Source organism: Notechis scutatus, chromosome Z (genome assembly GCF_049901735.1).
Source record: "Notechis scutatus isolate UNSWTSFEM ecotype Mainland chromosome Z, rNotScu1.2, whole genome shotgun sequence".
Taxonomy (NCBI): Eukaryota; Metazoa; Chordata; class Lepidosauria; order Squamata; family Elapidae; genus Notechis; species Notechis scutatus.
In genome coordinates, this window is record NC_142025.1 from 21,371,999 (window position 1) to 21,398,895 (window position 26,897).

The 26,897-nt window shown below is 37.1% G+C and overlaps 1 protein-coding gene across 1 annotated transcript in view; it reads left to right on the plus strand.

Moving 5' to 3' along the window:
* PRTFDC1 (phosphoribosyl transferase domain containing 1) overlaps positions 1-26,897 on the plus strand; it is a 55,712-nt gene that overhangs the window by 26,532 nt on the left and 2,283 nt on the right. The window contains exons 4-8 of the mRNA XM_026672124.2: positions 10,104-10,169; positions 22,628-22,645; positions 23,004-23,086; positions 24,979-25,025; positions 26,373-26,449. Coding sequence (XP_026527909.1) covers positions 10,104-10,169; positions 22,628-22,645; positions 23,004-23,086; positions 24,979-25,025; positions 26,373-26,449 — 291 coding nt within the window. The remainder of the gene's footprint in view (positions 1-10,103; positions 10,170-22,627; positions 22,646-23,003; positions 23,087-24,978; positions 25,026-26,372; positions 26,450-26,897) is intronic.

Here is a 26,897-nt window from a genome sequence, read left to right on the forward strand (position 1 = left end):
TATTGTACATGTGCTATTTATCTCTCCATATGTACCTGTTACAAATACGTGCAAGATACCTGTTGGAAAAAGCATTTCAGTAAAAGCATGTTAGTATGGTATTTTTCAAGATCAGTACAGATATATTGTGCTGGGTGTCAATGCTGCAAACTAATTCCTTTTATATATTTTTATATGGTGCAGGGAGGTTATGCTCCTTTCACAAGAACTTTGGATGGCATTTGCATGCTGTTTACTCCCGTGGGTCATTTTTAGGTCTATCTGCTATTTGTGAAATATTAGGATGGTTTTAATATTTATTTGAAATACCTTTATTTGGCTGCAACATTATAGTTCTTTTGCAAATAACTCATCCAGGCCAAAATATACAATTCTCTTTTAGATTGTCTGAATTTTTGTATACTTTTGTCAAAAATATCTTCTTATAGATCTATGGAGATTTTCAATCATTCAGGTCATGGTTGTCCCAAAAGTAGATAGGAGTAGATGCAGAAACTAAGTGAAAACAGATAGACCTCGATTTACAAACGGCAGCTAAATGAGTTACAATGAGCTTAAAATAAGCCAGTCCTTGATTTACAACTGATCGCATTTGAAGTCATAGTGAGCTTAAAATAAGTGTGACCCGTCCTTGAAGTTATGACTGCTGCCTACATCCCACCCCAGAACCGGTTTCTACCGGTTCTGTCTACCTCTGTAGAACCGGTTGCTCTGAAGAGCAGCAGACATAGAACCAATTCTATGTCTGCTGCTGTTTTGGCCTACCCACCCTCCTGGGCTCTTGCCTGTCCTTTATTTCCTGCTTTTTCAACCTCAGCTGCTTTGCGCGGCACAGCTGTGGTTGAAAAAGCAGGAAACAAGGGCTTTTCCAACTGCTGCTCACCCTCACACAGCGTTGCTCAGCTGTCCGGGCAGCTCAGCAGGTCATAAATTGCACTTGTGAGACACGCGTATGCGTGCGTGACGCAGAGCAACAGAACCGGTAGTTATACTAGTTGGATCCCATCCCTGCCTATAATCACTGGGTACATCATTGGCTTGCATGTATGACCAGCTGCAGCGTACTGCAGTCACATGATTGTGATTTGCAACATTTTTTTTGCTGGTTTCTGGGATTTCTGACAGTTTTCAGTAAAAAATATCCATTGGGATATACTGGATCCTCTGAACAACCCAGTAATATGCTTAACTATCACCGTGACTTGCTTTACAACCATCATAAAAATAGTTACAAAATTGAATGTGGTCATGTGATGCTTCAACATAGAACTGCAATGGGTTACAATTGAAATTCTGGTCTCTGTTGTGGTTGTAAATCAAGAACTACCTATATCCCATCAGTTATTTGAACATTTTTATGGATAAATGAGTAAGGAATACTAAAGTTAGTGGTGTTTTGATGGGAGGCATGTGTGCAGGTCTTTGCTGAAAAAGGTGTGGCTAAATATGAAGTTGTGGGTGGTATATGATATGAGAGTGTGGATGTGATGAAAGATAAAAGATAAAGACCTGCCTTAGGCATGGGTTTGTATTAGAAGACCTCTGAGGTTCCCTTCCAGCTCTGTGATTTTATATGAAGCGGTGGAAGGAGATGATTTGCAAGGTAGAAGGTAGAGTAGAAGATGTTGGTGTAAGATGTTTAGCTACAGGTATATATTCCCTTTTCTTATCTCATACTTTTAATTTTTTAACTTGTTTCTTATTCTTTTTGTGCTTTGTGTGATTCTGCTTTCTTCAGAAGGGAATTGAATGATGAAAATATTTATATGTTTGTTATATGAACTATCTAGAGCAAACTCACCACCCATGGGCCAGATGCGTCACGTGCTGGCCATGCCCATGCCCGGTTTAGCGAAGGGGAAAGAAGTCGCAATACATCACATGACACCACCGTGATGACGCAAGTTTGATACACCTGATCTAGAGGAGATTGAGTCAAATAAACTGTTTGTAGATAAACTCAAACAATACAATTTTCTCCCTAATATCTTTCTGCAGATTATTTTCACCCAGGTACAACTGGACTCAAATATATTTGAGGCTTACAAGTATTTTTCTCTTCTGCCTTTTTGTTAAGGATTATTCTAAACTTCATTGTGGCTTCAGGTTGGCTTATAAAACACAAGATGTACATAACTACTTGTGGTCTGCTAGTCCTGTTTGGTGAGCCACTTTGTATGTGGGGTGTGTGTGTGTGTTGTGTTATATTCATTCTCATTCCAGTCACATAGCACAAATCCTCTCCTAGTTGCTGTAAAGCACAGAATGTTATTGGTGGAGAAAGACACTGGCAGCTGCTCAGTTCAAATGTCACCACAATGAATAAATCTTTACAATTGCACTTTCCTTGAAATGGTTATCCTGCTTTTTCTTGAACATCTCATTAAGCTAGAGAATGTGCTAAATGGACAGACTAATCTTAAAAATAAAATAGAAAGAAAAATCAGAATACTATTTGATATGGAACAGATTCTATGAGTGGTTAAAGACAAGAGGTAGAAATTAGAGGAAGAAAAACGACGAATGTATGGTTAAAAATAGAGATGGTTTATAACTACAATCACTACAAGTACTAAGAATACGAATGAGTTAAACGTAAAAAGAAATCTGTTTTTAAAAAAATGGTGATATTTTCACTATATGGGAATTATAGTATTATTAGTGCTATTAATTTATGTGTTATTATATTAGTATTATCAATTAATGGGTTAATATATATTATAATATTAGCTATGGTTTTTGTTGCTTACAGCTCCTACAGTTTGGAAGTTTTGCCTAATGTGCAACTGTATCTCTGCTATTTTCATATCTATTTTCTATTTCTGCTGTTTAAAAGAAAAGAGATAATGTCTCCCTATCATTTTGGAGTAGCTTATTAAATATTCAAAGATATATATTTTCCAAACTCCTTAGCATTCCTCTTCTAAGATTGAGAATCTTAAATTATAGTCAATGTTTTATTTTATTTTTTCTTGAAGAGAAACTGGTGTATCCACCATTGCTGATGTTTGAAGATGCTATGTAAAAACAATTTAGAAGATCCAGGCTTTCAATTTGCTCATGGGCCATTTAACTTGCTTAATAGAATAAAACTAGGTAAAAAAATAGGTAAAGTAAATAAAAAATAGGTTAAAAAACCACCATTAATTAATTCCTCATTAAATAAAGCATCTAGAAACAAGACCATCAAGATATATGCTAAGCAAAAGATTAAATAATTTTAGAGTTCTGTTAAAATTAGGTTTCTTCTGGGTATCCTGAGGATTGCTGTTTCATTGTGCTTTCCAAATTAAAAAAAGAGCTGTATCCTTTGAAAACACCAATTAATCATGGCATATTTTCCATTATAGTGCATCTTTTCTTAGGAACTAGTACAAGGAAAAGAGATTTCCTGCTGTAAGCATTATAAGTATACACATTCCATGTTTGTGTGTGTGTGTTGGCTGGCTTTTTCATAAGAACATGTGTGACTGAGGTATTGTTCACATGTTCTTACGAAAAAGCCAGAAATTCTGCAAACATCAACTTCATCAACCAATCAAGAAATGACAACTCAGCCAACCTCCCCACCAATATTTATAGAGAGACAGCAGCTCAGATCACGCTTTGCTCGCACAAGCATGAATCTGAAAGCACCAGCCTGAAGATGGCAAGTGGGACCTCGTCAAAACGTCGCCAAGATACTCTCAATCTTACATGGAAAAAGACCCGAACATGCCAAGACCTGCATACCCGTACCCATGAAAATCTATGAAAACATGTATGTATGTATGTATGTACGTACGTACGTACGTATATGTAGTAACGACCTGGGTCATGGGCTGTGTGAAGACCTTCTGAGTTCTATTGTTGTGGCATCCTGGGTCTTGTGCTGTAATCTTGTGCCCAGGATGCCACAACAATAGAACTCAGAAGGTCATCACACAGGCCATGACCCAGATCATTACGACCCAGGAGATTGCAGCACAAGACCCAGGATGTCAAAACAATAGAAATCAGAAGGTCATCACACAGCCCATTACCCAGGTCGTTACAACACAGGAAGCTGATAGACACACACCCAACCTCCCCACCAGTATATATAGGGAGATGGCAGCTCCGATCACGTTTTGCTCGTACAAGCACGAAGCCGAAAGCACCAGCCTGAAGATGGCGAGTGGGACCTCGTTGAAACGTTGCCAAGATGCTCTCAATCTTACACGGGAAAAGACCCGAACACACCAAGACCTGCAGACCTGTACCCATGAAAATCTACGAATGTATGTATGTATGTATATGGAATTTAGGGGTAAATTCTTCCCAACATGTTAAAAATAGAAGAAAGTGTTTTCACACTTTTATCAATATTTCTAAGGCTCTTGAGAACAATAAATATACTCTGAGTTTTCCACAAGAGCAAGCAAGAGATGGGGCATATTGTTGTCAGAAATATGAGTCACCGTCTGTCTGGAGAATATCCTATGATCACTTTATAAAATAAACCTAGAATTATTTAAACAATGCCATGGTTGGCAATGAACTTTCTCATAAAAAGTGAGTATTTGAAGAATGGAACATTTACACTAAATAGTGCAGATAATTCCAAAGTAACAATTCATAACCTCCAGTAATTTATTTTGGGCTGAAACACAGCATGTATGTAGTTTTATCTTTTGGTTTGCTTTCCCCATTACAAGTAAACCTCCATTTACAATCATTCATTTAGCAACCATTCAAAGTTATAATGGCACTTTAAAAAGTGACATATATTTGGTCTTCACATTAATGACCATTGTAGCATCCCCATGGTGATGTGATTAGAATTCAGGTGCTTAGCCACTGGCAGGTATTTACAATGTTTGCAGCATCCCCAGATCATATTATCACCATTTGCAATTTTCCCAGCAGGCTTCTGACTGGCAAAGTCAGTGGGAAAACTCAGATTTGCATAATGGCTACAGGAATCACTTAACAACTAACTTCACTAACAAGGGTGGAAAAATGGTCATCAACCCACTTAACATTGCCTTAATGTCTATGGAGATTCTCAATCATCCTGGTCATGGTTGTCCCAAAGGTGCTTTTTCAAGAGGCAACTGGCCTTTCTGGTTTTTCTTTGAAGATGTTTTGCTTCTCATCCAAGAAACTTCTTCAGCTCTGACTGGATGGTGGGGAATGGAAGGATTTATAATCCCTGCAGACCATTTGCAGGAACATTTGCGCTTCAGTTTGAGATACAGACAGGACAAAGTCATTCCCAACAGCCTGTGCCTGTGTTCAACAGTAAAGGGACACTGAGCAGAAAACATCCTGTAAAAAGCACAGCTTAAATTCCTCAATAAAAGAAGTAGACAGATTAATTTCACATATTGAGGTTTTGAAAGAGAGAGGAATACATACAGCAAGAGCTGAAATCACTTCTACCAACAAAAGTATTGGAACAAGTCACAGAATTTATAAAGAAGGCACAACTAACACAACAAAGAACGACAAAAAGGCAAAATGTCTGCATGGAGTATAAATCCTTCCATTCCCCACCATCCAGTCAGACCTGAAGAAGCTTCTTGGTTGAGAAGCGAAACGCCTTCAAAAAAACCACAGAAAGTCCAGTTGCCTCTTTGGGGTAGGGTGGGGGAAGCATCTTTAGGATTGCCTTGCTTAGCAATGGAAATTCTGGTCCAGACTGGAATCATAAATCAAGGACTACCTGTATGTAGGTTTTAAAAGCTACAGATCTTAAAAGAGATGGCAGGGATTACAGGTCTGGAAGAAATTAAAATAACTCTTACCATTTTTGAATTTAGAGATGAAACTTTGGAATTGTATTGGGAACTGGCAACCTTATCTAGGGTTAAAATGCCCCCCCCTAAAAACGAAAGGCATATGAGCAATATTCTGTCACACGAAGCAGTGGACAACAGCTTTTAAACCCTGTTGAATTCCAGCCAAAATGTATCAGATTTTAATTTTCAAAGGCCCTAGTCAACATTGTTAAGCAGCTGGAGGGATTATGTGAAGTACATCTGGAGGGAAAAGTTTGGAAAAAAAACCTGGCATGCAAAATAAAATGAAGCAGCAACAAATGTAAAACAGGTGTAAAATGTTGTGTTTATTTTTTTTACAAGTACAAACAATCTACATTTTTGTGTCCAAACTTTACGTAGGTTATGTTTGCAACATTTTCTGACCAGGGATTCAAAGCGCAAAATTTGGAGGTGTGCAAAAATGAAAATATGTCTGCAGGCCAGTCTATATATTATCTTAGGAAGTGAAAATTGGGTCAGTTTATGTTAAAATGAGAACTGATTGAATTTTGTGTTCCAACTCTGTGGGTGCCTTCAGGATAGCAGTAACACTGAATGAAACAAGATGATTAAAAGGCAGATTCTTCAAATACCCTGAAACCACTGATATTTTTAAAACTTCTCTTATGCTTTTTCTATGAACTCTAATTAGCTGACTTGCTTGGGTTTGTTTCTGGAAGAAAGGAAAGAAGAAAAGGAAAGGGAAAGAGAGAGAGAGAGAAAAGCAGGTGCCAAGCCTTGAGCTGATAGCCAAAGGACATTCAGTAAATGTCCTTACTCTTTCAGTAAAAAGCCCATCACAGTTTAATGAGGTAAAGGGTTAGAAATTTATTACTGTTGGTTTGTGTCATGATAAGGTAGCTTTTGTTCTGCCAGAACACTTTAAAAAGAGACCATTTTCTCTTCAGCTACCCCAAACCACAAATGTGTGCTGCTTTTTACAATGTTGTCATCAGGAATCCTGGTTACAAGAGCCCCTTTCTTTTCTTGAGATCACCCACATGTAGCCTGCTGGATTCAAGATCCCTCTGGTCTCCAGGAAAAGAAGAAGAAGAGAAAAAAAAGATAATAGCTGCCCCACCCAATTCAGTGAAGATGATCTAATACTGGAAGAATTGGCAACTTAAATGTTGCTATAGAAACCCTGACCGAGTGGTTACAGAATCTTAATTTGTAGATAAAAGAGGAAAGCTAGACTGGTCTGTAAGGACCAGTTGAGCAACACTAGTGACATTTTGGAAGGACCCTAATTGTTCAGCTGTGGATTTTGGAACATTAGGTAGAATTTTTTCTCTATTCAAAAGATTATACATGGAAAAGCAAGCCTAAGCTAAGGCAAGAAAGGAAAATCTTGCATCTGTAATTATACATGAGGAATTATTTCATGGGAATAAACAACTTACCGTATCAATGCTCCTGTTCATGCCCTTTGACATTGACATGATTGATATAGGGAGGAAGTAGGTGACTTAGTGCAAGGGTCCCCCAACCCCCCAGGCTGCGTGTTCAGAACTGGGTCGCATCAGTGACTGGCCAGCACACATGTGCAGCTTGATTTGCATGCCTACAGATCAACTTACACAACCGGCAGGCTGGCTCCCTTCTCCCTCCCCATTGGGCCACCAAGCTGTAAAGTTTGGGGACGGCTGACTTAGACATAGTCCTTGACTTAAACCATTCCTTTAGCAACTGTTTGAAGTTACATGCACTTTAAAAAAAAAGACAAATTCTAGTACACATGGCTGTCATAGCCTGGTTCCAATGACCAGAATTTGGGCATATATTTATGACAGTTGCAGTGTGTTGGGGATTATGTGATTATCATTTGCAATCTTCCCGGGGGGGTGGGGCTTCCAATGAAGTCAATGAGGAAAGGTGGATTCGCTTAACAGCTCTGTGATTCACTTAACAACTGCAGTTGTTGACCAATTGTGTCATTAGTCAAAGAATACCATTTTTGCTATATTGTATTATTGTCCATACAATAATGTCCAGTTAGAAAGTCTGATAAAAGTCTAGACAACATTGAAATTTAAAAACCTTAGCACAAGTAATTGGAAAGAGATCCCAAACCAAAGAAAGATGAACATCATATTAGGTATTCTTCCTAGAAGCTGTTAAAAGTTTTAAACTATAGTTTGATTAATGGCTTACATATTGCGAACTAAAACCACTTAATTCAGTAGGATGTGTGTGTGTGTATTTTGCACACACACATACACACACACACAAATATATTTATTCCAGCTTGTCTTAATAGCTGGATAATTTACTAGATTCAAGGAGAAATGTTGAAAGATGTATTGTTATGATTGTCATATAAGCCATGGAGCTTTTTGGATTTGAATTCAAACGCTACTTTGAAATGCACTATGGAGCTCCTGTCTCTTAATTCCTTACTTCTGTAGAAAAGATATAAATCTGAAAAATAAATAAAACTCTCACAATTGTTAGCCAGCAGTGATAGGAGGCTGGGAATTCGTGTCTCACACACTTGAAGGGCACTGTGAATTGAGAGTTGCTACCTGACATTTTTAAAGTATCTTCCAAAGATAAGACACCGGAGTGGTTTCCAGATATTTTTTTTCTTAATGGCAATATAGTACATGCAAGGTCTTTTGATATAGCGTTTGGTTTGATGGAAGTTAAAGTTCAATGGGCCACCAGATTGCCTGTTCTTGTGTCTGGATCAGACACAGATTACACAAGCCCAGGATGCTCAAAGAAAACCAAAGCCTTTGAACTCTCTCCTCTGTTCCTTTGCCTAAGTTCCACTTATCATCAAGGTCAGACTTAATCACTTTGCAGTTATGTTCTCTGCTGCTTTTCTGAAGCTTTCTGTACAGATTAAGAGATGCTTTTCGATGGTGACATCTTTTGATTTGTAATGGAGAGCTATGATGCGCCTAGGATCCAAAGATTGTTAAGTGTCTTGAAAATTGCCCAGTAAAGCAAGCAACACTTAATGAGAATAGGGAGGATAATGGGCTGAAGTAGAGATAGCATTAGTGATACAAACTGCTCACAACTTTGTTTTGAAAGGAAAACATGTGCATGAGCTGTCCAGCAATTTGGAAAAACAGTTCCATGTTTATTTTACCCCTTGAAACATAATGGAATAACAACTCTCTTGTTCTTCATTAAACATTAAAGAGTTTTTTTGGAGAAGGGAAGGGGAATAGAAGCCGAAGGGAAATGAAAAAGTGAACAAGGCTTGAGTGGTTTAACGTTGTTTTCTAAATCACTTTTATAGGATGCAAAATACGTAATTAATTTAAGGAGGTTATATTTTCCTGTGCACCATGAATGGGATATCAAACTCTGCAAGGTGAGGGATGCGCTATCCCAATCAAAGCCCTGCCCTCTTTGCACAGCCACAAGTCATACCCAAAAGAGACTGAATCACAGTGAAATCTTACCATCTTGCTGTTTCTGTTTGCTACCCAAAGATGCTACTGGATTTTATTGCATTGATTGGATAAAACCTGCATCAATAGTTTTATTTTGGAATGTGGTTGTCAATGATTTTCACAAAATATAGCTTTGGTTTTTTTAAAAAAAGAAAGGAAGAAAAAATTAATTGGAATTTGGGGATTAAAAAGGAGGCAATCAAGTTGGTGAAAATACAGTAGAAAAAAGAAACTGGAACTACGTAAGTCAGTCAGTCACAGAAATATAGAAAGAAGATAAGGAGACATAATTAATATATTTTCATTTCAGTTTTTCAATTTCTTCTATTTTTGTTTCTTGTTTACTATTTTTCTTAGCCTTATACATTTTGTTATGCTGAAATATTCTAATTGAAAATGTTCACAAATAGCTTTGATTTCTGTTTTACAGAATCATAGTCTTTTAACCATTCGTTTCTGCCATCCTTGATTGACCTATTTATCCTACCTGAATTTATGGGGTTTATTTTAGAGTGGATGTGTACAGGAGTATGCTGTTACTTTTCAATTTCAAGAAAGTGAATTTATAATTTTTCCTATATTTGCATAGGTTTAAATCTACTGGAATATGAATATCGGATGAAAAAATTCTCCTGATCTTAAATTTTTTCCGTAGAAATGCCTCCCTTGGATTTGTCAGTGAAAGATTTGATGAGTTCTAGATTACAGCCAATATAATAAAGTTGTTGAAAGCTAAATAAGATAAAACATAAAAATACACATTTTTCAAAGTCATAAAAATAGAAAATAATAGTTAATAAAGCAGTCAGTGCAAACTACCAAATCACAAGAAATGTTCCTATTATCTCAGTTCTTTTTTTGTTCATACAGATGCTGGAAATAAAATACCATATAATGTCTGTTTTTGCAGAACGACCAATCTATGGAAGATACTCGGATCATAGGAGGAGATGACTTTTCAAAACTGTTTGAAAAGGTTGGTAGACATCTTAAAGGATGAGTTTGTTTTAAAAACTGCTTATTTAATAATGAAAATAAACATTGAATATAGGAATGTATAAATGATTACTTATAAATACAGGGAATCCTTGTTCAGTGATTACTCATTCAGTGAACATTCAAGATTACAATGAGGACACTTACAGACATTCCTTGTAATTGTGGATATCACACTATCCCTGCAATCATATCATTACAATTCAGGACTTGGCAACCAACATGCATTCACTGCCTTTTCAGCATCTCACAATCTCATGATCATGATTTCTGGTCTTCGTTACCAGCTTCTACAAGCAAAATCAATGAGAACCCTAGCAAGAGATCACGAATGGCGATCATGTGACTTTGCATTTAACAATCACAAGGATTTGTTTCATGGCCACCACTATAACTGTCATACGTCCATGCAGTCACATGACGTTGTACTTTACATCTGCATCATTTAGTGGATGTTATTGCTGTCATTAAGCAAGGGACCTCTGTAATAAATTATCAATACTTGATCCATTTTTTAGTGCTCTAATATCCTTCTGAGGCCTGGGACTCTTGCAGCCCCCATCATTCCCACAGTACACCCACCATGAATTCAGCTAAAAATATAATTGTGTATGTGATTGCATTTGAATGCCATGATAAACTATATATATTTTTCCTAAATCCACCAGATGTGTTGAACTTGGTTCCCATAATTGTTTTTGTTCTGCTGGCAGAAAATTTACAAAAGCTTGAAGAGACTATGTTTGGGATGGCTGACTTCTTATGATGGGTACAACCCTTAGTAACCTATCTTGTATAGGCATATTTTCCTACCAACACAGCACAACTTAACTATGATTTATGATGCCATTCAGTGGCTAAACTATGGTTTAACTTTATCTGAAACAAGTTAGCTTCATATCTCCTGGGCCTAAACACAATTTCAGATTTCAACAATATGACTAATTACAGTTTATCAGAAATGGAAACAATTGTTAGAACATGGTTGAAGAAGGATGCACGCGAGCCTAAACCTTGCGTAACTTGTCTCTGTAATTATGAACAATAACTTATTGTGATGTCTGAAAGCAGCTATTGTCTGTTTGGCTTCACAATGTATCATTACATTGGTCTTGGCAGTAGTTCTCCGTTTACAGATCTTGCCAATTGATGGTTTGTTGGACAAGTTAGCAACAAGCAAAGTCACTTGCTGGGTTGATACATTGTCCTAAGCTACAGTCCATGTTGTTGGATGAATGGGGCATGGCTGTGCAGCCATTGTAATTTCTAAACTGTAATTTATAGCTTAAGGCTATGTATTTACCAGCTCAGGCTTACAGACAAAGTAGCCATGTAGTTTTTGTGGCCTATATCCAGTCTGTTTTCTGCCTCAAACTGCTCCTGCCTGCTGCATTTATGGATTGGCTAGAGGCTTCAACAAGTTCAACAATCCCCCCCCCAAACACATACATTGAGTGCATGTGTGTGTGTGTGCGTGCGCATATGCACGCACATGTGTGTGTGTGTGTGTGTTAATCAATCAAACTTCTTAACTGTACATTTTCCTCTTGGCGGGGCTATGGGCAGTGTTCAATTTAATCAATATAATAAAACATTAAACATTGAATAAGGATTTTAAAAAATTAAAATGTAAAAAAACCAATATTATAAAATTAGCAAAAATCTAGAGTTCCAAGATGGGGAGACTAGGAGTTGTTAATACAGGTGGCAGGGGTTTCTCACGCGGCCAACCAGCGCCCTCCATACAAGGCCTTCACAGCCAAGTGTTGACTCCTTTGCAGAAGGCCAATCAATTGGGAGCTTTCCTCACTTCTGAGGGCAAGATGTTCCACAAAGCAGGGGCAATAGCAGGAAAGTCTTCCTTGAACTCTGCCAGTCAAATTCTTTGACTGACAGGGTCTATACCATGCCTTTTCTACCAAATTGAGTGGGACAGGCTGATGCCAATAGGGTAAAGCCAGTTCCATAAGGAGCCAGGCCCTGTGCCCTATAGCCGTGATGGTGAACCTATGGCACACGTCTTACAGGTGGCATGCAGAGCCTTCTCTGCAGGCACTCGAGCTGTTGCCCCAGCTCAACTTCACTGTGCATGCGGCTCCCACCAGCAAGCTGATTTTCAGGTCTCTGTCGCACATGGCCAGGGGGCCGCACCCCTGTGCCCCATCTTTGCTCCCAGGAGGCTGCAGGGGAACTACTAGGCTCAAAATGGGGTGTGGGGGTGCAGTGCAGGCCCCCCGTGGCCCATTTTTGCTCCCAGAAGGCTGCAGAGAGGCCTACTAGGCCCAAAATGGGGTGCAGGGGATTTTGTGCCCATGCTCAGGGGGGCAGGGGGTTGCGCACATGCGCAGGAGGACCAAGGGGGTCACGTGCATATCCACAGGGCGGGATGAGTGGGACGGAGTCACATGCACATTGCATTATGGGTGCAAGCCCACACGTGTGCTGTTGCATGTGCATGCGTGCACTTTTGGCACATGATAACAAAAAGGTTAGCCATCACTGCCCTATAGGCTTTCATAGGTAATAATCAACACTCAATAATCAACAATCAAATTGGACCCAGAAGCAAACTGGAACACAGTGCTGTTCATGGAGCGATGATATTTATTATATGTGCCCTTCTCTGGATACCTAGTACAGCTTGTGTGGCTTCATTCCACACCAATTGAAGCTTCCGGATACTTTTCGTGTGTGTGTGTGTGTTTCTGTTTGTGTGTGAGATATGTATATATTATATTCATATCTAATGTTCAATTTAATTCCATTCATTAAATCATCAACCTATGATTACTAAAAAAGATCATAATTTATTCATTGAGCCTCTTCTGTGCTTCGTGCTAAACCAAATAATAAATACTGTTTCTGGTTTCCAGAGTCATCAAAATAGGCAGTAAACTACAGAACTTTTTAATGGTTTCAGTTATTATGACTATTCCATTTCTAGCACCTGGAGAACAAGTTGTATTTCTTTTTCCACTATATTTGAACATAATTATTTGACAAGGGGAAGGAGAGTGAGGGATGGAAACTGTTAAAGTACAAAACGGAGATGTCCAATGACATGTGATGATGCAACTACGTGTGATGATTCCATCATGTACCATGTTATTTTGTGTACAATTGTGTTTTGTTATAGATGTGCTGCAAGGGCTAAGCCATACAAAAGATGAAAGATTTATTTCACTGTGTTCAGAACATTGGGGTCATAACCAAGTTTGGTCTAGTGGTTAACACATCAGGCTAGAAACTAAAAGACTGTGAGTTCTAGTCTCCCCCTGCCCTTAGGCTGTGTGAGTTTGGGCCAATTACTAAGAGACCATGAGTTCAAATTCATTCATAGGCTGAGTGATTTGTGGCCAGTCACTATCTCTCAGTCCATTCATCTCACAAAGTTGTTGTTATGGGAAAAATATGAAGATGGAGTATTGCGTGCATTTGTTGCCTTGAGTTATTTGTAAACATAATAAAGGTGGATCATATCAAACCTCAGAGTAAATTTAGGAAGGGTAATAACAAAATTAATTTTCCCAAGAGTACAATTATTCCGTGATAATATCATGACTTTTAACTAGTTAAATATTTCATTTAATTTTAATTTCTTTTAATGAAGTAATTGATTATATTATATTACATTTTCCTTTACCAAAATCTCAGACTTTTAATTACTGAAGAAGATATGAGATGAATGTATAATTTGTTCAGTAAAATTGCCACTGACAATTATCTGTAAGAGAAAAGTCTATATATAAATTTTTTATTCTGCTAACATATCCAAAACAATTTTTAAGTAGCTTAATTGCTTTATTATGAAAGAAAATTGTTATGATTGAAATGTTCCTTTCTGGCTTTTTAAAAAAAGCAATACATTTGACATTGATTAGTGCCCAATCCTCTACATTCAAAATTTGTTGAATTATTATTTTCAGACAAGTGTTTAAAGGATTGCAGTCTTACAAGTGCATTGGGTGTCTATCTATTATATTTTGTTCAGCAGCATTGGCTTCTGATAAATATATCAGATTGCTATCTTTATTAATTTAACTGACTTACAGCTTAAACATATTTCTTACAATTGTTTAATGGTGCTTATTCCCACGTAAAAATCTCACCCTAAACCTATAATCCTGTGTAAATCATTAATTTTCTCATCTAAAATATTGATTGGTTAAATTCAGAATTGATCATGGGAAAGAATTTGTGCGTATATTATCTGATAGTTTAATTCTAGAATCAAGATTGCCATGTTTAGTTGATAGCACTTTCATCATCTGAAGTCAATGCTCATGGTTCCATTGTCAGAAGTGATGGAAATGGTGATAAGCCAGAGACCTTTTTGGTATGGATGATCTGATTAAGAAATACCTGCCTTAGCTGTCATTTACTCATCTGCCTCATTTTTACCAGATAACTGAAGGGAGAAATTCTTGCAAAACAAAAAAGTATAAGTTCTGAAGCCCTTGTGAGTTGACATACAAAATCTAACCACTCTGCCCTATTACTGAAATAGACTGTGGAACTGCACATTAACTCAAAGCTATAAAAGACATTTTTATGGAAAAATATGCCACATGAAAGTTTAAAAGCCAACTTTATAAGATGCACAGCTTTATAAGATGTACATTTTTGTGCAAAACCACAAAATAAGATTCCAGTGAATAGCACAAAAATAGAAGACGAGTAAATATTTTACCATCCAGCCGTCCAGGTGTTTTCATTGGTCTAGGATGAATTAGTTCTTTATCACTAATATATTATGGCTTCTGCTTTCCTTTCTAATAATATTATGCATTCCTCACAAAGATTATAGAAGTGAATCAATAAATATTTTCAGTTAAACGTGCAGCAGCCTTATCTGTCAAAAACAAAGTGGTTCATAAACAGTACATATTTTATTTTTGTAGCTACTTACAGATGGTCCGTATCAAACTACTTAAGATTAGAAAATGAGTAGACATTTTTCAGGGTATTTTTAAATTTTTATTTTGCCAAAGTAGGCTTACATGCCACTTTTTGAGATGTATTAAACAGAGAAACTAAATATTAACTCCAAGTTTACCTCGTTGATTTTGTGGGAGAAAAAAGATTGCTGGTCTTCAGGTAATCAAGACCAGTTTTTTGCAAATTGGTGGGTAGGATTCAGATCCAAAGCAGATAAAAGTGGTTTGGAAAGTAAACCCCATGTTCCTCTTCTTAGATGAGTACTTTCCACAGAAAACAACAGCCAACTCTTTGGGGAACAAGAGAATAAAAACATATCATTTTTGGATTATGCTGAAAGAGGTCCCTTAGTGTGTTTCCCATATGTTTTCCAATTGCTTTCATGAAGAAGTGGTCAGGGATGGTTCTTGGTCTATCACTATTTGCCAAAAGGAGAGTCAAAATTCCATTATTAATTTTATCTACCTTCAGAAAAGTATAACCTGAAGTATTCAGCCCTTGAGTTCTTCTTTTACAGCCCCTGAGGGCCCCTCCAACAAATCCCAAAACACTAGGCAGAGCAGCTTCCTGCCATTTTAGGTAGAAAACCCAAATCCACATTCCCAAATGGGCCTAACATTGTTTCTAGAAACTCCTCTTTAAAAACAGAAGATCCTGACCCTGGCCTTATATATGGCACAATCTCAACCATCTCGTATCATTTTCCCTCCCACCGTGGTTCTCATTATTGTCCAAAATCTAGAAGCCCCAATTAAAGTCATTCATCCACTATGTTTAGTGCAAATTTGCTTAGGAAATGGGAATGGAAAAGAATGGAACTCGTTCCTCCTGTGCTGTTTTCATTCAAAAATTATCCTGAAGACATCCATTGGCTCAAGCCCCACAGTTGACTTTTCCTGTGAAAAATGTTCTATGTCAAGCACAGTAATTGAAACATTCTGCCAAAATACTTTGAACTTTTCATCTTTTTCTCCATTTTAGTTCCTTCTGTTCAGTTTGCCTTAAAAAGGCAAAATAATTGGCCTTTAGTGACAATTTTAAATTAGAATGGGAATCCTGCATCTTGGAGTCTGCGTGAGGACATCTGCCCTATTTGATATGACACTAATTTCATGAAATTCACAACTGGGTAGCCTAAACAGAAATACAAAGGCGAGGGAAACTAGAAAAGCATAAGGTGCTAAAAAACCTGGTAGTGATGCAAACTATATCCTGGTTAGACTTTAACTCCACCTGCCATTATCTTTGTCCATGGTTGGCTTTTACAGTTAAGTACTGGAATGATATCCCTGCTGCCATCTATCTGACTCCCATCCACCCATGTTCCAGAAATCTTTGTAAAATTGGCTGTTCTCCAGGCCTCAGATAGAATATGTCAGACCTATATTAGCTTTATTGCAACAAAAACTTGTAAGTCTGAAAGCACTTCTGCCTTTTTTTTACTTTCCAGAAAATTGGTGGGTGGGTATGGGTTTTTTTTTTAGAATGTTGCTCATGCCGTCTGATCTTCTGAGGGTAAAATGCCCTTTTCATGATGTCTGGGCTATGGCTCTTCCTCTTGTCTTCCAAGATCATTGTCATAGTCCATTGCAGATGGGCTATGAACCTCAATTAGTTTAGAAGAAACTTCTTGGATGAGAAGTGAAACATTTTCAAAGAAAAAAAAAAACTAAGAAATTCCAGTTGCCTTTTGAAAAAAAGTATCCTTAGGATAACCATGACCTGGATGATTGAGAATCTCCATAGACACTCAGTTAGTTTTATTTTCTGTTGTAGACGATGTGTTGGCTGGCTGCTGGACATTTTAAAAATTGTTTTCTAGTCTTACTATAAATTAGCATCCTCTAAATTTCAAACATATATAAAAAAATCAATGGTTCATCACAGAAAAGAAGTTTATGGCCTCAGTGTTGGATCCATTGTCTGCAATGCCTTTATCTGGATCTCCTTTATCCACTTTAGCCAGAACTATACTTTACACAAGACCAAACTGCCTTATGGGCTGTTCTGACATCAGATATGATGGATTTAAAGGAGACAAGACATATTGATATATTGTGTATCAGTTCATGGAAGATCAGGCTGTTACTTTTGACTTCTGAGATTGCTAGATGTACGTACTTGGCCATTGTGTGGCATATATTAACAATATTTCAGGACAACTCTCCTTATATTTACATATAATGATTCAATTAGAACAGAGCTGGAAGGGACCTTGGAGGTCTTCTAGTCCAACCCCCTGCTCAAGCAGGACACCCTATTTCAGATAAGTAGCTGCCCAGTCTCTTAAAACCTACAGTAAATGAAGCGGCTAAACTTCTGAAGGCAAGCTATTTCACTGGTTAATTGTTCTCACTGTTAGGAAATTTTTCCTTAGTTCCAGGTTCCATTCTTTCTTTCTTGCCTTCTGGTGCTTTGGAAAATAAGTTGACCCCATCTTCTTTGTGGCAGCCCCTCATATACTGCAATACTGCTATCGTGTCACCCCTAGTCCTTTTCTCTGGACTGGCCATAACCAATTCCTGCAACCATTCTTAATATGTTTTAGATTCCAAGCCTTTAATCACCCTAGTTGCTCTTCTCTGCATTTTTTTCCAAAGTCTCAACATCTTTTTTGCAATGTGGTGGCCAATATTGGATGCAGTATTCCAGGTGTGCTTTTACTAAGGCTTTATAAAGTGGTACTAATACTTCATGTGATTTTGATTCTATGCCTCTGTTTATACAGCCAGGGATTATATTAGCTTTTTTGACTGCTGCCGCACATGGCTGACTCATGTTTAAGTGATTGTCCACTAGGAGTCCAAGGTCCCTTTCACAGTTATTTGATGTTTTTGAGCCAAGTTTCACCTAATTTGTATTTATACTTTTGGTTTTTCCTGCCTAAGTGTAAAACCGTTTTTTTCTCAACCTTAACTTTCATTTTGTTAGATAGGACTCTATATTCAAGCCTGTCAAGATCCATCTGGATCTTGAGCCTGTCTTCTGGGGTATTAACTATTACTGCTCACCAAGAAGTAGATTGTGGTCTACTTTGTCAAATGTCTTACTGAAATCTAAGTATATACTATGTCCACAGCATTTCGCTGGTCTACTAATTTAGGCACTTTGTCAAAGAAAAAATGAAATGATTCTTTAAAGAAGAGCCAAGTTCTGCAGAATTGTAAACACCGCTCTTCAGTCTACTTTCTTACCTGAAGTGTAGTTGTTGGCTTTCCTTGCTAAGAATACAGGAAAGTAGGGACAAGCTCTGCTTTTCTGAACAACTGCAGCTCAGGACACATGAATCTTCTAAATCTGATAAAGATCACTCCTTGGCCAAAACTTCCTTTCCTTTTTTTAAGGGAAGCTTCCAATCTAAACCTCAACAAAGAACCTAGAAATGCTGCCAACTTACACACTTGTTAGAAAACCCAAATTCTTCTGCTTCTTTACAGTTCTCCAAGACAAAGAGGCTGGCAGCTATGATTTGCGGCTGGCATTGAAATTCCCAGTTCCATGTTCAGCTTTCCTTGCTGCCATGCAGCAAGCAGCTACTTGCTTGCCAATATCATTAACATAGCTGCAAGTTTTGGTTTAGGAGAGAAGATGATTGTGTTTATTTTGAAGCAGAATAAAAGTTGGGGGTATTAGAAAAAGGAAAACCGCTTTGTGCATAACTGAATCCACATCTCAACCTTCAGAATGGAACGTCTACTTTCTGCTCATTGTTAGCAACATGTAAATTGCTAGGTTCTATTGTGCTGTCACAATTGGACTGACTGTTCCAGTTTCAGAGATTTTGTTGTTAGAGCTTTACAAATACTGACCTTACAAATGGTTTTGAACTAGGAGAAAATTGACTGTAGTTTTCTTTTTCATCATGAATTGATTTTTACCTCCTCTCAAGAATGTTTGAAGTTTGGAGCTTTTCTTGGCAAAGAGGATATAGAATTTTGCTACCAATTGCCTATTTAAAAACAAAATGCTGCCTTTGCCATGAATTAGGACTTAACAACAATATCTCATAGTTACTGCAAAGAAATGGCTGGCATATGATTTCAAGTTAATTTCAAAATAAATTATGCTGCTAATTAAAATCTTGGTACTCCCAAAGGTGCTTTTTCAAGAGGCAACTGGACTTTCTGATTTTTTTCTTTGAAGACGTTTCGTTTCTCATCCAAGAAGCTTCTTCAGAGCTGAAGCTGAAGAAGCTTCTTGGATGAGAAGCAAAATGTCTTCAAAAAAAACCCAGAAAGTCTAGTTGCCTCTGGAAAAAGCACTTTTGGGACAACCATGATCCGGATGACCGAGAATTTCTATGGACATTTTACATCTTGGTAATTTGCTGCCTGATAGGGAAGGATTTCACCACTACCACCTTTTCTAGTCTCTATATGAAATACATTTCATCCTTTCTTTTTAAAGGATGAAACGTATTTGTGCTGTATTTTTCAGACAATCCCAAACTAACTTGAGATTAATTTCTGGAAAATCTATAACAATGAGATATGGAGGCATTTCAGCTAATGATATAGGTTAGTATTGGGACCTTTCCTTCCAAAAACAGGGAGCACAAACAATTGTAGGTAGGCTGATGGCTTAGCTGGTGGAAATGATGCCACTACATTGCAAGAGGTTATAGATGTGAAAGCTATAAGGTACAAGTTCATCTGAAGCTGGTCTACTGAATGATATTGTGTAAATCATTTTCTTGAGACTGCGTAGGAAGCAAGCAGTTCTTTCCTTTTATAGTTCTTCTCTTCTGGCTTTTGGGGGGGGAAAAGTTTACATGGGACCTTACCGGCAAGTCAGTCAGTCTTCTATCCACATCTGCAATGTAAGCTTGAAGCTGCTGCTAATCTGCAACGCTGTATGTGAAGTATGAACTAATTAGAAAATGTTGGGAATTGTGATGATAAAATACAGATATGCAGGTAGTCCTTGACTTACGACCACAATTAAGTCCAAAATTTCTGTTGCTAAGTGAGACATTTGTTAAGTGAGTTTTGACCCATTTTACCACCTTTCTTGCCACCATTTTTATGTGAATCACTGCAGCTGTTAAGTTAGTCACACAGTTGTTAAATTAATCTGACTTCCCCATTGATTTTGCATGTCAGAAAGTCGCAAATTGTGATCACATGATCCTGGGACGCCGTCATAATTATGAGGCAATTGCCAAATGTCCAAACTTTGATCACATAGCCATGGGGATGCTGCAATAGTTATAAGTGTGAAAAACTGTCATAAGTCACTTTTTTCAGTGATGTTGTAACTTTGAATGGTCACTAAATGAACTGTTGTAAATCGAGGACTACCTATAGTGTTTGCTAACACAAGTTTTTAATTATATTCAAGTGCTTATATTATTACCAATTTAATTTAGTTCAGCTTTCAAGACAGTCCAGTAAATGTTTCTAAAATAGCACATTAGTAGTTTTAGAGTGCACATTTATACAAAGCAAGATTTTGAGAATAGGGTGGACAATCAAGATTACCCATTAGAATCCCTGTAAATCAGAATAATTATTTTAATAAAGTCTTCAGACTTTTTTCCCCCACATGCACTTAATCAATGCACAAAAATCCAATGGCAACATATTATTTTGTTGACCGTGCCTCTTTATCTCATCCCCAGGCTATCAACAAGAGAGGCTTAAGTTATCTTTAGCTAAAGTAATATTGAAGTAGTCTTATCCCTCTTATTCCAGTGCAGTCCAAGGACAGACAAGATACTGTGGACATAATATATTTAGATTTCAGCAAGGCATTCGATAAAGTAGACCACAACCTACTAGAAAAAAGTGGAATAGATAGCACCACCACTAGATGGACTCGCAACTGGCTGGAAAACTGTACTCAACGAGTAGTCCTTAATGGGTCTAAGTCTACATGAAGTAAGCAGTGGGGTGCCACAAGGTTCTGTCTTAGGCCCAGTACTCCTCAATATTTTCATTAACGACTTAGATGAGGGAATAGAAGGGGAACTTACCAAATTTGCAGATGATACTAATCTGGCAGGAATAGCTAACACCCAAGAAGATAGGCTCAAGATCCAGATGGATCTTGACAGACTAGAACACTGGGCCATATCTAATAAAATGAAATTCAATGTAGAGAAAAGTAAAGTCCTACACTTAGGCAAGAAAAACCAAAAGTACACATATAGACTGGGTGAAACCAGGCTCAACAGCAGTAACTGTGAGAGGGATCTTGGAGTCTTTGAGTCTTAGTGGACAACCAGCTAAATATGAGCCAGCAGTGTGCAGCAGCTGCCAAAAAAAGCTAATGCAATCCTAAATTGTATTAACAGAGGGATACAGTCAAGATTAAGGGAAGTACTAATACCACTCTATAAAGCCTTAGTAAGACCACACCTAGAGTACTGCATCCAGTTTTGGTCACCACATTATAAAAAAGATGTTGAGAGTATAGAAAAAGTACAGAGAAGAGCAACCAGGATGATTAGGGGACTGGAGACTAAGGCATATGAAGAATGATTACAGGAACTGGGCTTGGCTAGTCTAGTGAAGAGAAGGACCAAGGGAGACATGATAGCAGTCTTCCAATATTTGAGGGGCTGCCACAGAGAGGAAGGGGTCAAGCTATTTTCTAAAGCACCTGTAGGCCAGACAAGGAATAATGGATTGAAACTGGACAAGGAGAGATTTAACCTGGAAATAAGGAGAAACTTTCTGACAGTGAGAACAATCAACCAATGGAACAGCTTGCCCTCGGAAGTTGTGGGAGCGCCATCAGTTGAGACTTTCAAGAAGAGATTGGACTGCCATTTGTCAGAAATGGTGTAGGGTCTCCGCTTGGGCGGGGGGGGTTGGACTAGATGACCTACAAGGTCCCTTCCAACTCTGATTATCTGTATCTGTAGATATAAAAAACCTGCTAGGCTTTGGATAGAAGTCAAGCAATTACAATGACTTGAAACAGGCAAAAAAATCAGGATAAGGATCAGAAGCCAAGACAGTAAATGCTATTATAGTTTTCTGCTGATTCAGGGATAGGTAGAGAACATTTCAGTTTAACAATGGAGAAAGGCTTATCAGATACCTATTCTCAAATACCTGATTTACATATCAAATTAGAAGAAAGCATCTTCCTCAGCTGCCTTTGATTAAGAATTATCAATTTTTCAGTTTTTTTATGATAACAAAGCATTGTTAAGAAAATAACTCAATGGCAGTTTCATTTGTGTCCTGTGAGGTAATAACGTTTATGAATTGCTATTGGGTTTAGCTGATTTGATCTTCATTGTTGTTCACCTGTAAAATATGGATTATCTTGTTAATATTTTAATCTTTTATATGGTCTTAGATTTCTACGGAGTCTTATAACTCGTATGTAAAGAAAGTGGACTTGAAGTAGAACAGGCATTCCTGTAAACAGAGGGCTAGCCATGATGAAAGGGTAGAGAACCAGAAAGCAATTATGTGGTTGAGATGCTAAACAAATGAAGTGTGTTCTCAATTACTTTAACTAAATGTTTTTCTCCTTATTTTGCAGAATGTGCTTATTGTGGAGGTAAGTTCATATATTTGGCTATGTCAAAGAGAAGTTTGCATGAATTTCATATTTTATTCTAATTAGAGAAATACCAGTAATTTTTGAATGGCTGGCTAAATGCCAAACAATAATAAAACTTGATAATTTAAGTAAAAGTGCATATAGAATATTTGTGAATCATCTATTTAAAATTCTAGATTTAAAAAGTTATTGGAAGAGTGGACCTTTGTTTTTACAATAAACAAATATATCACTGAATTATTTTTAAAAATTAACAATATGTTTTATGTCTATTGTTAATATAACTTAACTTTTAGAATATTAATATACAGCATTTTACATTGCTTTGCTAACATTGTTTGTACATTTTACAAAGGACATCATTGGGACTGGAAGGACTATGAAAGCACTCCTGGACAGTATTAAAAAACATAAACCCACAATGGTTAAGGTAGCAAGGTAAGTGTCCATTTGGAAATAATATATTTAGGCTTAAATCAGTCTGGTGCCAAGTCAAAATTTCCTTAACTTTGATTTGTTTGCTAAATTCAAAAGTAGTATCAAACCACAATTTGCAACCATTTTGCCAGTGTTAATATTTGGTTCTAATCGAACAGCTGAACAACCATATTAGAATTTAGGAGAAGGAACTAGGCATAGCCTGTCTCACTCTCTGCTCTTGGTATTAAAATATTAGGGTGTGTTTGTGAAAGCTCTCTATTGGCACTGAAAGATCAACATGGGGTCATTTTGCATGATCAAAGTTAGAAAGAAAACGAAAGACCACATTGATTAGATTTAGAAGGTGGAGAGATATGATACAGTCCTTCTGTTTACTGGGAAGTAAGTTAAATTATTTTTAATCAGTATCAATTCTAAGTAAGTATTAAATAATTAATTTCTATGGCTGCATTTCCATGTAAAGCAGATTTTTTTGCTTGACAACCTAACAACAAATGCCTAACAACATTTGGCATCTTAGTGGTGTATTAAGGATCAAAAATAGAAATCAAGGCAATAAGCTGATACAACTAGAGCAAAAAGTAAATTTGATTTAATTTTACATTTGAATATAATTAAAATCAAATAAAGTTAGTATAGCTTGCATGATTGATTGTCAGGTAGTTATCATACTTAAAAAGCATACTTTTATTTCCAGGTTAAATCTCTTCTTGCTCAGTTTCCATCCATTATTCCTTGTCTGGCCTACAGGTGCTGTAGAAAATAGCTTGACCCACTCCTCTCTGTGGAAGCCCCTCAGATATTCAAACACTACTATGATGTCCTTCTCTTCACTAGACTAGCTAAATCCAGTTCCTGCAACCATTCATCGTATGTTTTAGCCTCCAGTTCCCTAATCATCCTGGTTGCTCTTCTCTGCCCTTTTTCTAGAGTCTCAACAACTTTTTTATAGTGTGGTGACCAAAACTGGATGCAGTACTCTAGGTGTGGTCTTACTAAGGCTTTTAAAAGAAGTTTTGGAAGCATCATCCAAGGTTTGAACATCCCTGATGAAGAGATTATTTACCACAGTGTAATACCAACAGTTTTCTATATGGAATGTCTATGATGTCATCTGATGCGGATGACAAAAGGCCGGAAAATAAAGACAGAATATTGATTGGGATTTTGTCCTGATTACTATTTCAACATCTCATATAGCAACCAGAAATATCAAGATGCTGAATACAAAGTCCAGTGGAGTGAAAACAGAATAATGTCGGGAGATCAATTAGTAGGCTAGAAACTAGGTTTCTCAAGTAGCTATGGGGAAGTAGCTATGTTTAAGAAAAGAAGGGAAACCGTGGTAATATTCTTCACATACTTGAAAAGGTATCACACAGAGTAAGCCATTTTTGCCCTAGAATGCAAAGCATTAAATGATAGCCTTAAGTGACAAGAAGGTAGATTCAGTCAGCCATTAGAGAAAATTTCTCAATGCTAAAAATAGTTTGACAATAAAGTAAATTATTCAGAAAACAGTGGGTTCTCTTTGGTGGTTGTCTTCATGCAGAAGTTGAATATACATTTATTTGGGATATTTTAACCTGGATTTTTACACTGAACAGAAAGCTTCTTAATTCTGTGGTTCTAACTTCTGCTGGAAGGGAAAACAGAAGACCAAAGTTCCAACTGTGCAGTGTCCACTTAAAAGAAGCAATTAGCATTTGAAGAGGGTCACTGCTCATTCAAAGAGACATTATTATGTCTATACTTCGGCTTCAAATAAGGCAGGATGGCCGTTCATAATATGGGCCATGGTTCACTTTAGTGAATCTTTACTTGTATGGGACAAATTATTTGAAACTTTTTTAAATCATGGAAACATTTTGTTCTTTATTTAATTGCAGCTTGTTGGTGAAAAGAACAGCTCTACCAGATGGATTCAGGCCTGATTGTAAGTCACTTTCTGTGAATTACTTTGTATTCAAGGATATTCAAGAAAACTTCCATTCTCAAACTAAACAAATTACCTAGGAATTAGGATGCACTTTAAAAATGTTATTAAGAACAGACCAATTGTGAAAATGCCCTATGCTCACCTGAAGTGTTTTCTTTCCCTTTTTAACACATATTAGGCTCTTTGACTTGTTCATCTCTAGTAGAATAATAAATCAAAACAAAATATCAGATATAATTTCCTGGTCAGTTTAGCTGCTCCTCTTGACAGAATCAGGAGTAATAAAAGAGGAAGCATCAGTTTGTTCTTGATGTAGCCATCAAAAATCTCTGCCTTGTCTTGTACTTGGCATGTGTGAATTATAGTTCCCTGTGTGTCTCGAACTACTTAGCATCACAGTCTGTCATTCCCAAGACTATTAAGTATTCATTCATGTTCATTACACCACTTTCAAGGCAGAGCTGTCAAACTCATGGCCTGTGGGCCAGATGCGTCACGCACTGGCCACGCTCATGGCCAGTTTAGTGAAGGGGGGGAAGTCATGACACGTCACATGACAATGCCGTGATGACGTGAATTTGACACCCCTGATATAAGACATTAAAAAAACTTGTCATCGTTAACCTTCATAATTCATTGGTGTGTTAATCATGTCATTTGTCAAGCCATAGTTTGCGTAATCCTAGTTTGTTAAATTGTAATTATCTAGCTATACAGAAATGCATGGTTTATTCTCTAAATCAGAAACAAAAATCACAAAATGGTTTAGCAGAGTACATGAACCAGGTTTGAAGTTTCAAACATTACCATGATCCAAAGGTATCTGAACAGCAACCAACTGGAGAATGTAACACAATTTTGATTTCTCTAAAAAGTGGCAAAACCTACTTGTGATGCAAACTGTATCACGATGCAAGTATGAAATGATTGAGTTTGTGTTACAATGTCATAGCAGGTAATTTATCTTTTGACAAATGCTTAAGAATGGATGTCCATGAGCTTCAGCTGTTGTTGCTAAAAAGTGATAGAAAAATATAAGAGGAGAAATCTGATTGGATAAAATAAAGTTAAGAATATTTCAGATTTTCTTTCCTTTTCTGAGTCAAAATCAAGAGGATCATTTTTAGACAGTTTATGTGATCTAATTGAACACTTCTAGTCAACTGTGATTTAAAGGATCAGCTGTAAAATATTCTCCTCTAAGCCTTTTTACATCAGACATAACTGGAATTTGACTAATAAGTATATTTTTCAGGTTACTGAACTATGATTTAAAGAAAGAAAGAAAAATGATTTCAGTTTATCATTTTAACAATATATCCCTTTTTCTTCCTCCTATGTTAGATTATGGATTTGAAATTCCAGATTTATTTGTGGTGGGTTATGCCTTAGACTACAATGAGTACTTCAGAGACCTAAATGTAAGTTTTAGCCTTCTCGGTTTTCTGAAATAAGCTTTTTTTTAAAAAAAAAATACCATAGTAATTTATGAAGTGCTTCTGTGGCAGGATATTAGCAGAAAAGGAAAAGAAGAACAGGGGACAAATTAATATTGGCATGGTCAGACTACAAAGATTCTGTTTTTGACATCTTCAAATATATTGACAAAATATGTTGTCTGAAATCCTGGAGAATTTGTACTAGTCAGTGTAGATATGAGATTCAGGACTCATTGAGGCCCATCAAAGTCTTGAATATAGCTTCTAGGAACTCTTAACACAGTAATTTTTTAATGTGGCAGTAGGAAAAATCATTACATTCTTGAAGAGTAAATAATATTTAACTATATATAACTGATCTGCCTTTACCTAATTTGTTGGATCCTTGCTGGAATCTGGGAGAGATCTGAGGAATTCTACTCAAAAGCCA